Below are 14903 nucleotides of genomic sequence, written 5' to 3'. Positions count from 1 at the left end.
ATACCTAAAATTCCTAAAAGACCCTAAATAGCTGTCCCGAGATGCAAGTTGACTTTGAGGTAGGTTATCTCGAAGATGGTTTGAGACAACTAAATGCCGTTTTCAGATTTGGATTCTGGAAACAAAACTACATGGGACTCCATCGGTAGATCGGCTCCAAGTATTGCAGAGGCGGCAACGCACGAATATACTTTGCGAATTTATAAACGAAAACAAAATATTCGTTGAAAAAATGTGTCTTTGTGCTATTAAAGTTAAATACAACAAACCTGTCGGCTTCCTCCTGTAAATTCTTTATCAGAGTCTCTTTTTCTAACAACCAACATTTCTGCGCTGCTTTCTCTTCCTCTAACGACTCCATTGAAGACTTCTGATCTTCCAACTTTTGCTCTAACTCTCGGGTAAACCTCCTATTCTTGGCCCTTTTCTCCTTCATCTCTTTCATTTCCCGAGTTAACGATTCGATCACTAGCAATTTGTTTTCAAATTCCTTTCGGTACTTTTTTATTTCGTGAGAGTGTTCTTTGAGCGTTTGTTCCATTTGCGAGTTCTTGGAACGCGAGTCTGCCAACTGTGTCGATATAAGTTCCATTTCTTTTAGCAAGGAACCCCTCTCGTCGCAGCAGCTGGAGATTGTTTTCTTACATTTTTCGATTTCAACGCTAAAAAATTACAAGAAAAAGATAAATATTATCAAATAATAAAAAAACATGAAAATAGAAATTTTAAGAAACGCTTTTCTTTAGTTACGAGTGACTAAAATTAAAGATATTATAAAAAACGCTGGACGGAAGGGCCGCCCGAGAACTTTATCGTACCGATCTATTATCGTACTATATACTGGCATTCTATAAAAATAACAAAGTTACTCGTTATTTTGATATTTTAGAAACACCTACTGTACTTAAAAGTATTTTATGGTTCTACGCATCATTAATTCCTGCATTTGAGAAAATGTTGGATGCCATATTTCGGGGACACACTATAGATGTATAGATATTATCGCATAAGTCAATAGAATATTATGGTAGGGGAGCCCAAGCGGGGATTTTTGCAGTTACTCAAGCGCGTCAGATTATTACATGGGGATAAACCTTGAAAAAGTACCCTGAAAATGTACCTCTACCATATATTGGCACTTAATGCAGGGGAGTTCGTTAAGGGAGGGCCGAAAAAAAATATCCTTATAAAAACTCGAAATCGTCAGATTAAGATAAGGTAAGTACATGCAAAACAGTGTTAATTTCAAAAATCTGACGATTTGAGCGGTGCGTAAGGAAATGACATACGTACGTACATACTTCCGACATGTTTCTTTTATTTGCTTTTTAGTCTCAAAACGTCGAAAAAAGTGAAATCTGAAAAAAAATTGTTTGCATGATCCTATAACTTTATCTATTATACTATACTACGTATGTAGTACGATAAAGTAACAATCAACTAAAAAGCCACAAATAAAAAAAAATAATGTGTGTGTACTTTGTACGCAAGTAAGAAGTTATACTTCTATTATAATATAATTTCAACGAAATAAATATACCTACTTAACAGTTACAATACAAAAAATTAACAATAATGACCAAAAATGAACCAAAACTTAACAATGCCAAATATTAAAAAAAAAAAAAGAAAAAAGTATGAATCGTCCGGGATTTGAACCCGCAATCTCGCGATTTTTTTATCTCTGGTCCAATGCTCTACCAACAAGGCCATCAAGCTGCATGCTACTTACCTTTCAGATATACATAATTATACATCACGGTGACAAGTGAAATATAAAAATAGATGTTTTATTATTTTACGCCCAAGGAAGACAAATCCAAAGACACAAAATTATAATAAAAAACCTTTTAAACCACCTTTTTCAAATTGCGCAAGTTGTATTATTAATATTAATGTTAATAAATGAAATATAAATATTTTGACGTTTCATAATTTAACAATTCACTTTTAACTGCAGTGCCTTAAAATTTTTAAAGCACTAGTGCCTTAAAGTAGCATTTTTAACGCTCCTATGGAGTCCTAAAAATTGCATTTTTAACACGTTTGTAGAAAAATATATTTAAAAGCACTAATATATTCTTTCCACACCTTTTCTGGACTGATACATACATAAATTAAAACATTTTGAAGTATAACTTCACAAATATAATATGAAAACTATTTAAAAAGGCAGTATAACTATTAACTAACCTTTGTTGTTTCTCCTCCCACAAATTTTAAAACGCGACAACCATACATAACCAAACCGTCAACCGTCCAAACCACAGCTGCGCTACAGTTGCCATATTGGATAATTTTTGACATGTTATTTGAACATCCAATCAGAACAAAGTTATAATGCGCATGCTCCCGTATCGTAGGTTTTAACATATAAAAATTCACCCTCATATCGCGCGTAAAGAAGTATAACTTCAAAAAATGAAAAAATCTAACACAGTCGTCAAAGAAAAGCGTGGCGCGTCTTCATCGAATAAACGGTTTTCGCCCCACGCTTTTCTTTGACGAATGTGTTTTAAATTTTTTTATTTTTTTCTTTTTAGTTAATTTTTTTATAATATTTTTAATTTTAGTCACTCGTAACTAAAGAAAAGAGTTTCTCAAAAAATTTTTTTTTCATATTTTTTTATTTTTTACTTTTTAGTCTTGCACATTTCAAACATTAAAATATATCGTCATGTTTATTAAAATATGTATAAAACATATGATGTACTATCATGAAAAGTAGTCGGAATCAGCAAAAAAATTTGAAACTTTATTGTTTCTTTATGAAGCATAACGTAAACAATTAACATAATAAGTGAAATTATGTATAGTTCATATAATTAGCTACAATCTGTAAAAGTTTCAAGTATCTTCATTGTAAAAAACAAGAGAATTTAAGCATTTTCCGTTAAAATCGTTTTTTTTTATTTAAGGGCCATTCCATTTCAAATCACTCAATTTTGGAGCAAAAAAAATTTTGGACCTCCGATTTGTCTGAAAATTGGTATATAGCTTCTACGGGACGTAAAAATAAGATATTTAAGGTCCAAAAATTTTCTTCTTCTTTTTTTCTCAAAATGTTATTTTATGCGATTTTACAGTGATTTGGTGTTTATACAAATTTGCATTTTCTATCGTAAAGTATCCATGGAAAACATAATATTTTAATAGAAGGGACTCAAAAATGTCATTATATGGCATTATAACAAGTTACTTTGATTCAAAACAAGCTTTTGATCAAATTTTATAGTGTAGAAAACGTTAAAATACCGTTTTTTACATTTTTCTCCATTCCCAAAATACATCATAACCGATTTGGCTGAAAATTTGCCCACAGATAGACAAAACATAGGACTTTAAGTGGTGAGAAGGATTTGAATTATATTACAATACCAAAAAAGTTACATGCAATATTATAGTCAAAAATATAGGCGTCTACTGTAAGTACAATTAACTCGAAAATATCGACCTCACGACAAAAATTGTTAAAAAGAAATCGTAATAATTGTAAATACGATTTATTTGGAACAATTTCAGTTCCTACCATTTTTGTCGAAAATTTAAAAATGGCGGAGATATTGAGCAAAACAGGTTCTCCTTTAAAATCAAGATGGCTGCTAACGTAACGGAGGAATTCATTCGTGATTTTAAATTTAGGCTACTATTGACTCCCCTAAAGATCAGAAAAATAAAATTTTGGGCAGCTCGGCCTTCAAGGTCAAATGCTATCCCGACTGGACTAATATATACTTTTGAGTCTGATATTACTGCATGTAACTTTTTTGGTATTGTAATATAATTCAAATCCTTCTAACCACTTAACGTTCTATCTTTTGGCTATCTGTGGGCAAATTTTCAGCCAAATCGATGATAATGTATTTTGGGAATGGAGGAAAATGCAAAAAACGGTATTTTAACGTTTTTTTACACTATAAAATTTGATCAAAAACTTGTTTTGATTCAAAATAACTTGTTATAATGCCATATAATGACATTTTTGAGTCCTTTCTATTAAAATATTATGTTTTTCATCGATACTTTACGACAGAAAATGCAAATTTGTTTAAATAAACACCAAATCACTGTAAAATCGCATAAAATAACATTCTGAGAAAAAAAGAAGAAGATTTTTTGACCTTAAATATCTTATTTTACGTCCTTTTGACGGAATGTACCTTTGAATGGCGGAAAACATGGAAACAATAAACAAAAAAAATTTTTATTGACTATTCGTGTATTGTTCCCGCGAATCCATTTTCAGTCATTTGAATTGAAGAAAATGCAGTCACATTAACTTCTAAAGATTTGACAGTTTGTTTTAGTGGAATAAATTCCCAGCAGCATGTTTTTCCCCGAAGATCCGCCACTGGTCACACACTGAATATAAATTGGGGACATATAAACAAAATAATGAAAGTAAGATACTAATACTTGCGTGAAAGAAGATACTAATAGAAGAAAAGTGAAATGAATGTTGACTCGATTCAAGTTCTCTGTTTAAACCAGATATGACAATATCAAAAGGCACCGTTAGGAAAATATTCCAATGTGCGCTTCAGAGAACCTGTATGAAACGAGTCTTTGTACTCTAATACAGAGTATGGCATTGGTAAAATTAGAAAATCTACGGTTTCTGCCATCCTCCGATAGTACTATTTCTAGGTCTACCTGTTGTCAAAGAGGCTCTGCAGAAGATAAATTTACACCAAAACGTTCGTAGTTCTCGGTACAAAAATAAAACTTGTAACGTTACAAACGTCACATCTTTGATATTTTATTTTTAAATAATTATTTTACCTTATTTCCTTTAATATTTCACTATTACTTCTTCTATTTGGTTTACCCATTTTCCCCTTTAAAAATCGGTTGGCGCCCTCTTTTATTATCATTTTATTATCTTCTATTTACTATATTTCTTTTCATTTAAATCATCATACTGAACGCACCCTGTATATACTCTCTAAATAAATATCTGTATTTCAATACTGAACATGCCGCTACTTCATAGTACTTGGTTGTCATTTTAAATGTCGTTTTCAATGACAGTGTCACTTCATCGACTTGACCCCTACTCCCTGACATAAAATGGAAGGGAAAAATTAATCCTTAAAAAGGCATGTAATTTGAATATTAAATCATTTTGTTCCATCAAATCATATCTCTTGGGGTGAGTTACATATAGTTTTTTAATAATTTCTTAGTCATTATATTCCGTCCATACCTAGCTTCTTATAACATTTTTTCTAATATTTTTTTATATCTAACTTTCAAACGTTCTATCATGTGTTTGGTTTTTATATTTCTTTTCATCTATTAATATGCACGTGTAGATCAAATTTTAACTATTCTAATCTAAATTCCATCTAATTTACCCTTGCCAATTACTATTTCTGAATACTATTTGGCAAAGGTACAATTTGGTTTTCTTCTTGATTGTTGATATGGTTTTACTGTTACAGTTTTTGGGAATAACTCCACTTTCCTCCCTTCGGGAGGAGACTTCGGGAGCCTCAAGCCAACTACATCACCGGTGATGCTACTCATAGGGCTATACCACAACGAAAGACAACCATGACATCCAGACTGCAACGACCAGCATCTCTACTTGCAGGGGCCTAGGGCCGAACATCCGCCCAGGCCTACGAGAAGTCTACAACAGCAGTACCATTCGACATCAAGAAGATACCATCAGCTACCAAAAGCCATAAGTATAATCCAGAATTGTTAGTTTTTGGCAAGAATTTGAATGCATTTGTTAATGCAATTTACTAAGTCATATTTTTATTATATCTTTATTGAACAATACATATGATTAGTTAAAAATATTGTTTTGTTTGCTACTATTCTAAATTTTCAGAGTTCATATCTAAGGTCAGGACAATACGAACACACACCTGAGTGACTGAGCTAAGCTAAGGGTGTAACGATGGCTATCTTAGTTGATTGAGGTAATATTTTCGAATATTATTTCAATTAGCTGGGGTGGTCCATCGCTTATTTCGTTACAAACTATTTATACCGTAGTATGGTTAGAACGCCCTCTAACGGGAATAAGTGAAATTAATGTCGACTCGATGAATGAACCGCATATTGGAATATTTTCCTAGCGGTGCCTTTTGATATTGTCATATCTGGGTTAAACAGAGAACATGAATCGAGTCGACATTCATTTCACTTATTCCCCGTTAGAGGGCGTTCTAACCATACTACGGTATAAATAGTTTTATTTTAGTACCGAGAACTACGGACGTTTTGGTGTAAATTTGTCTTCTGCAGAACCTGCTTGACAACAGGTAGACCTAGAAATAGTACTATCGGGGGATGACAGGAGACAAATTTAAATCAAAACGAAACCGTAGATTTTCTAATTTTAAAGACACTAATACTTACTTGAATTTTTCATTTAGTTCTTTTTCTAGATTATCCATTTCTTCGTTTTTCATCTTAATCACATTTTCCACAGTTAAATAGTTCTCGTTCTTCAACTTCGTTATCTCTTTTTCTAGATCCTTTATCTCTTTTGTCAAACGAACGCACATCTCATCTTTTCGCTTCGAATCCTGCTGCAAAAGATCCAATTCTTTCTCGATATCTTCCAATTTCAGCTTTTTCTCGGCTATTTCAATTCCCAAGTCGCGTTCTCTATTCTGCCAGTCCATTTGGGCCTCTTCGAAGCTTTTTGAAATGGCCGTTAAGGCATTATTGGTATCCTCGACTGATTTCTGTTGGTTTTCGGTTTTGATCTGTAGGTTATCTAGCTCCTGCAACCTTTCGTTGCATTCCTTTATTATTTTATCTTTGGCATCTAGTTGGTTCTTCAGCTCTGCGAGTTCCTTCTTTAAACATTCCATATCAATGTCTTCAAAATGGACTTTTTTGTGAGATATTTCCGTCGAGTTCCTCATCTGTACTACAGAATTGGCGCTGGTAGGTCCCATAATTGAAGACAGCTCAGGTTCCATCAGAGTATCATCAGACTTTTCTCGTTTAAATAAAAGAGGACTTTGAGATTCGCTCAAGTTTCTACTTTCCATTCTCCTCAACAGATCCGGCTGACTTAGGTCCAATATACTAAACAACTCTTCCAAACTAGTCCCATTACTTTTTAGATTGGACAATGTTTGTAGATCTTTTTTGTCTATATTTAGCGAGGTATAACCTTCTAAAAGCTTTTCAGTGTCTTCCAGTTTTAGTCTTAGTCTCTCCATATCATGGTTCTTATCCGAGATAATATTCCCTACCAAATTCGGCACCATCTGGGCTTCGTTTTTAATCTTCTTTTTCATCTGAGCATTTTCAGACACAAGTTTATCTATCTCCTTTTGCATATCTACCACTAAATCATCTTCTTTCGCAGAGCTCAACTCGTTCTCTAAATTTCTCACCCTCTGTTGAGTTTCCGCTAACAAATTAGATTGATTATTAATATGTCTGTCCTTCTGTTGAATCTTTTCACCTAAAGAATCCACTTCCTTTTGTAAACTGTAAATTTTCAACTCCAACGAGGTGTTAGTCTGTTTCTCTATATTGTCTGCTCTTATTCTCTGTTCGTCTAGTCTTATTTGGAAGTCCGAGATTAGAACTAACTGTTCTTGAATATTTTTCTTCATGAATTCTCTTTCTCCGTTAGTTTCCTAAAAATAAAAAATAGTTATCTACTCTACTCAGATATCAAGATGGCGCCGAACGATGCGCATGTGAAATTACTCCTCTCTGTAAATGATGAGAATTTTAAGGAAAAAGCATTCAAATGTTGCCAGAAAACTACTAACGTTATAGTGTGCATAAAATGTGGAAGTATTTTTCATTTATCTTGTTCATCAAGAAAAAAGCAGAAATGTATAAAGTTATGTGATACTAGAATTGTATGTGAGACATGTGAACAATCTGAAAATCCCAAAGGAAACTCAGTAAGTCATACTCAAGAGGTAAATGCACATATCCTACAGTTGGAAATTGATTTTCTAAAAACAATTTTAAGTGAAAAAGAGGAAAAATATAAAATTTTATTTGATAATAATCAATTGTTAAAAAGAACTAACGAGCTCCTTGAAGAAAAAGTAAAACAAAAAACTAAAGAACCTGAATTCAAGGTAATTAACGTTGACAAAAGAAAAAACTGGACTTCCCCTGGTAAAGATGATAAACAACTACAAAATGTTAATGACCTTACTAATAGTAAACAAACTGAATTAGTAGTGACTAAAATTCCTGCAGACGGAACGCTAGCGCGATCCTCAACATCGACAAACTTTGGAAATGAAGTGCCAAATGAAAAAAAATACATTACATCAAGACAAATGAGTGCCGCAATGCAAGAAGCCAAAACTCAAACTGTTTTACATAATCTGTTGAACACTGAAAATAATGCTCCGGTTCTTTCAGAGTCTTCAAGCAACGGTGCGTGGACACAGGTAGCTCATAGAAAAAAGAGGAAGTTCTTAGTTGGAAGTACCGAGTCACCTTGCAACATTGAGGCTGTTCCACAAATGATCAACCTACATGTGACTCGCCTAAAGCCTGATACAAAACCGGAGCAATTAGAAAAGTTCCTGGAAAATCATTTAGATGGCGTAAAATGCGAAATCCATCAGTCCAAAAAACCTGACATATATGCATCCATGAAAGTGACCATTAGACGAGACTTAATTAAGAATGCATGGAAGCGAGAAATCTGGCCCAGCGGAGCATTAGTCTCGTTTTTCAAGATGAGGAGGACGCTGTCGCATTAGGTGGGTCCTCAAGCAATACAACTATTTCACGTATAGTAAATGACTTTAAATTGAAGTTAATCTCGGTTAATGTACAATGTTTAACAAACAAACTTTTAAATCTTGAGCTTTTTTCTAATGCTGAAAAACCTGACATTCTATGTATTCAGGAGCACTGGTGTAATGAGGATAATATTAATCTTATTTATATCCCAGGGTACACTTTAGTAACCCATTTTACTAGAAAAAATAAAATACATGGTGGAACTCTTATTTTATCTAAATCTGGGACAGACAAGTATGCAGTCTCAGTCGTTGATTGCCGTAAATTCTCTGAGGAAGAAAGCTTTGAATGTTGTGCTGTGACTATTTTAATCAGTAACTGTAAATTTCTAGTCATTAATGTGTACAGAACGCCTAACAGCAATCTAGATTCTTTTATAAATAATTGTTTTAATATTTTAGGTCATTTTCACAACCGTGTTGATAAAATTTATCTCTGTGGAGACTTTAATATCAACTACTTAATTCAGAGCAATGAAAAACTTCGATTAGATGATCTTTTTCAATCGTTTGGTTTGTCTCTTAATATCCCAAATATACCAACACGTATTTTCATGAATAACAATAAAGTAACAAAAACAAAAATTGACTACATTGCTACTAATAATATCACTATGAATCATACTTGTCAAGTCAATCAACCCAATATGGGTGACCATCTTGCCATTATTTTTGACATTGTTGTAGGTCGTAATCAGGATAGGATGGAATCTAATATAAAACAGCAGTGTTTTAGGTGTTTAAATGATAATAATTTAGACATCCTAAAACAAGACTTAATGAGGATTGGTTTTTGCGAGGTATACAATGAAAGTAATACTAATAACGCTTTTATCGAATTTATGGATACTTTAAACTTTGCTATTACTTCAAACTGTCCCCTTAAAAGTAAAATAGGTAAGGACGTGCATAAAAGTAAAGGTTGGGTTGATCATGACATATATGCTAGGAGTAAACAATTAAAAAACCTATTTAATGAAGCTAAAAACTCTAATAATAGTAACATCTGGAATGAGTATAAAGCTACCAAGAAGGAATACAATAATCTTATTGCTGAAAAGAAAAGGGAATTCAATTATCTTCAAATTGTAAGTAGTAATAATAAACAAAAAACTATGTGGAGTATAGTAAATAAAACTATAGGGAGAAAGCAAAGTACTAATAAAATTAAACTCAAAATTGAAGACAAACTAATATCTGATGATAAAAATTTAGCTCAATATTTTGCATGCCATTTCAATGACAGAAATAATGCACTAAAAAATAGGCTTGACAATAACCCTCAAAACTGTACTTTATCACATAGGTGGACTATAGACAGTTTTGTTTATTTTCCAGTAACATCTGATGAGGTTCTTGATATTATTTGTGGTCTTAAAAATAAACATTCTTTTGGAAATGATGAATTAAACACAAGAATGATCAAACACATCAAGGATGTTATATCAGAACCGCTGGCATATTTAATTAACCTAGTATACAACACAGGTGAATTTCCTGAAAACCTAAAATTAAGTAAAATTGTTCCAGTATATAAAAAATCCGATCACACTTGTATTGATAATTATAGACCTATTTCTTTGTTAAATGTAATTTCAAAAATTTTTGAACGAGCTTACTACACTAGGATCATACAGTTTTTGGACAAAAATAATGCACTGTGTTCAGAACAGCATGGCTTTCGATCCGGAAGATCAACAGAGGGGGCTACTGAAGTATTTATGGAATCTGTCTATAGGCACCTTGATGATGGTCTTCTTGTAGTGGGTATCTTCTTTGATCTTTCCAGAGCTTTCGACAGTCTTAAATTTGAATTTGTCCTTAACAAATTGTATGTCCACGGAATAAGAGGTAACATGTTAAATTTATTGAACTCATATCTTCTGGAGAGGAAATTCTATGTTGAATTAAACAAGGAAAGGTCAGACATCTTCAGTGTAGATGTAGGAGTGCCGCAGGGATCTGTGTTGGGACCACTGCTATTTCTTATTTTTGTCAATGACCTACCCGATCATATTACTCATGACCACATTGTAATGTACGCAGATGACTCATCTGTGATTGTATCAGCACATACATACGTAGAGCTTCAAAATAGAGTGTCAAGGGTTATCAGATTATTCCAAACATGGTGTACACAAAACTTGCTACAACTGAATATTGATAAAACATCGTATATACATTTTAGATGCAAACGAAATATGCCAGTTGTGTCTATTCCTGAAATTGTAAATATTCCAAACATAAAATTTTTAGGTGTATTCTTGGACCAGTTTATGAGTTGGGATGTTCACGTTGAATATGTTAATAAGAAACTAAATTGTTCATTCTATGCTTTAGTACAGTTGAAGAGAACACTCAGTATTAAAACTCTCATTAATGTATATTATTCTTTGGTTTATTGTCACCTTACTTATAATGTTACGTTATGGGGTAATTCCACAAAATCAGACACAGTGTTTATTAAACAGAAGAGAATTATTAGACTTATCTTCAATATTCCTTTTGGGCATACTTGTAAGCAAGTTTTCATTAATAACAATATCTTACCGTTGCCTTCCATATATATCTTGAAATCCATATTGTATATTAAGCATAATTTACATTCATTCAAGAGAAATTCTGATTTACATGCATACTCAACTAGGAATGCCAATCAGTTTGTTACTGTTGGTCACAAACTATCCAAATTTGAGAAGTCCACAGATTATGTGGGGGTCAGGCTATATAATCATCTTCCAAATGAAGTTAGATCTTTGCATCCGGTGAAATTCAAAAGAATTGTGAAAAGTATACTATGTAAACATGCATTCTACAGTGTAGAAGAATACTTAGCAACTAGATTGCTGTTATGAGTTCTGTCTAATATTAATAATTTTCATATTTATCAATGTACATTATGTTAAATCTAAAATTTAAGTGTATGTATAGGTATTTGATTATGTGTCTGTGACTATATTGTGTTGTATATCTGACGTGTATATCCATCTTTATGATGGCAGCTGTAAAGCTATACCAATAAAGTATTCTATTCTATTCTATTCTATATTTAACGGAAGTAAACCACCATTTAACTGAAAATAGGTTATATTTCAAGTTTTGATTTGCACCTCTCAAAAAAGCCACTATAGTGCGGCAGATTCGTGCAAATATTATAAGAATTGCATATTTAATGATACAAGCATATAGTTTGGTCCACATATGTATACTGCACATATAAAGGTTCAAATTTAGATATGAGGCCATCTCAGATTTTGCCTTTTACAAAAATGGCGGTCATTCAAAATGGGCGACTATACATATGTGACTAATAGCACGATATATTTTAAATGAAAAGTCCGATTTCAACCAAATTTGGTACATAGGTTCTTTTTGTGATTTACAAGATCGATGTTGTGAACTGGAAGAATCGGTTTTCCAGAAGTTGTGTTTTTGCTGGTTTTTTATGTAAAACTATTTTATATTATGTAAATAATTTATTTTCAATTTTTTCACCCTGTGTATATTAATTTTTCAAAATGGTAATACCACCATTGAAAAGAGCGTAATAATAAATGTTTTAGGAAATATTTTGAACTTTTTAGTTACGTTAATTACCATTTAATAAATGCATAACGTATCTTCACATGTACCTATGTGTGGCAGATTGCAAATATTATAAGAATTATTGTGCATTTAATGGTAGAAGCATATAATTTGGACCACATATACTACAAATACAAAAGTTCAAATTTAGATATGAGACCATCTCATATTTTGCCTTTTAAAAAAATGACGAGCATTCCAAATGGCGGCTATACATATGTGACTAATAGCACGATAACTTTTGAACGAAAAGTCCGATTTCAGCCAAATTTGGCATCAAGGTTCTTTTTTTGATGAATAAGATCGAGGTCTTGAACCGGAAGAATCGGTTTATAGTCCAGGGTAATAAGGTTTTTCCCATGACACTCGAGCAGCCAGGGTACTGAAGCGTTTTTTCGACAGGTAATACCTATAAGAGCAAATTGTAACTATTTCCTGCGTAGGATCTGGCGGCCATTTTTATTTATAAACAATTAAGTGTCAAAAATGGCATTTTTCCCTTTTTTTTCAAATCAATGGAAAACAGTGAAAATTATGGTTGTTTTAGTACAAATATCTTTGAGATTATGGAAAAACCTTCAAAATGACGTATTACAAAGTTTGATATACTCATTTATTGTTAATATAATTGCGAAAAAAGGTTGGAATTGCAAAAAAAATTAATTTCGCAATATCTATTGTAAAAATTAGTGTACAGCTTTGAAATTTCTGTCATACAAGGGTTCTTTGGTGCTTAATATGTGATAAAAATTTCAAAGCGATTCATTCAATTGTTTAAATTTTATTCAAATTGTTTATCCCAAAGAGCATTTTTTTGCAATAACAGGTCAGAAAAAAATGACGTTAGAACCATTCCACAGGTGTCAAATGAAAGAGCATGAGCTATATTTTCAACTTGGTTTAAAAAAAGCGAATAAAAATGCGTTTATTAGTAATAAATAATTATGCAAAAGTATCGTAAATCTTTCCTTATAAACTTTTTATTTTGTTATATAAGAAATTATATATATTTATTACAATGTTTTATCAATTATGATATAAATAACATTACTTGGTAGTTGTGCACTTAAAACAGGGTAAAAAAGTTAATTTTTTTGGAAAAAGTTATCCAAAAAGTTTATAAGAAAAGATTTACGATACTTTTGCATAATTATTTATTACTAACAAATGCATTTTTTATTCGCTTTTTTTAAACCAAGTTGAAAGTATAGCTCATGCTCTTACATTTGACACCTGTGGAATGGTTCTAACATCATTTTTTTCTGACTTATGTTATTGCAAAAAAATGCTCTCTGAGATAAACAATTCGAATAAAATTTAAACAATTGAATGAACCGCTTGGAAATTTTTGTCACATATTAAGCACCAAAGAACACTCATTTGACAAAAATTTCAAACGTGTACACTAATTTTTACAAGTTATTGCGAAAATAATTTTTTTTTTGCAATTCCGACCTTTTTTCGCAATTATATTAACAATAAATGAGTATATCAAACTTTGTAATATGTCATTTTAAAGCTTTTTTCATAATCTCAAAGATATTTGTACCCAAAAAATCATAAGTTTCACTGTTTTCCATTAATTTGAAAAAAAAAATGGGAAAATGCCATTTTTTGACAGTTAATTGTTTATAAATAAAAATGGCCGCCAGATCCTACGCAGGAAATAGTTACAATTTGTTCCTATAGGTATTACTTGTCGAAAAAACGCTTCAGTACCCTGGCTGCTGAAGTGTCACGAACAGGGTATATTTTTGACTTATTACCCTGGCCTATTACCAGAAGTTGTGTTTTTACTGTTTTTATGTAAAAATATGTTGTTTTTTTTTTCAATTCTTTCACCCTGTATATATTAATTCTTCAAAGGTAATACCGCCATTGAAAAGAGTGTAAAAATATTTTCTAGGAAAGATATTGAACTTTTTAGTTATGTTAATTACCATTTAATAAATGCATAACGTATCTTCACATGTACCTATGTGCGGCAGATTCATTTTGAATGACCGCCATTTTTGTAAAAGACAAAATCTGATATGGCCTCATATCTAAATTTGAATCTTTGTATGTGTAGTGTGTGTGGTCCAAATTATATGCTTTTACCATTAAATGCACAATAATTATTATATTATTTGCACGAATCTGCCGCACATATGTTCATAGGTACATGTGAAGATACGTTATGCATTTATTAATTGGTAATTAACATAACTAAAGAGTTCAAAATATTTCCTAAAAAATATTTTTACTCTCTTTTCAACGCCAGTATTAACTTTTTGAAAAATTAATATACACAGGGTGACAGAATTGGTAAAAAAACAAAATGTTTTTACATAAAAATCAGGAAAAACACAAGTGCTGGTAAATCGATTCTTCCGGTTCAAGACCTTGGTTTTACACATTAAAAAAAGAACCTATATACCAAATTTGGTTGAAATCGGACTTTTTGTTTAAAAGTTATCGTGCTATTAGTCACATATGTATAGTCGCCATTTTGAATGCCCGCCATTTTTGTAAAAGGTAAAATATGAGATGGCCTTATATCTAAATTTGAACCTTGAT

General features: G+C 31.9%; 1 protein-coding gene across 4 annotated transcripts in view; it reads right to left on the bottom strand.

The window, feature by feature from the left end:
* Window positions 1-14903, bottom strand: part of LOC114336636 (golgin subfamily A member 4) — a 142247-nt gene that overhangs the window by 48143 nt on the left and 79201 nt on the right. For all 4 annotated transcript variants that reach the window (XM_050658063.1, XM_050658066.1, XM_050658067.1 and 1 more), the window contains 2 exons: window positions 6376-7619; window positions 270-662 (listed from right to left, as the gene is read on the bottom strand). In XM_050658063.1, the coding sequence (XP_050514020.1) occupies window positions 270-662; window positions 6376-7619 (1637 nt within the window). The remainder of the gene's footprint in view (window positions 1-269; window positions 663-6375; window positions 7620-14903) is intronic.

The sequence above is a fragment of the Diabrotica virgifera genome, chromosome 8, assembly GCF_917563875.1.
Source record: "Diabrotica virgifera virgifera chromosome 8, PGI_DIABVI_V3a".
In the NCBI taxonomy this organism is placed as follows: Eukaryota; Metazoa; Arthropoda; class Insecta; order Coleoptera; family Chrysomelidae; genus Diabrotica; species Diabrotica virgifera.
This window is presented reverse-complemented; position numbering and strand designations above follow the sequence as displayed.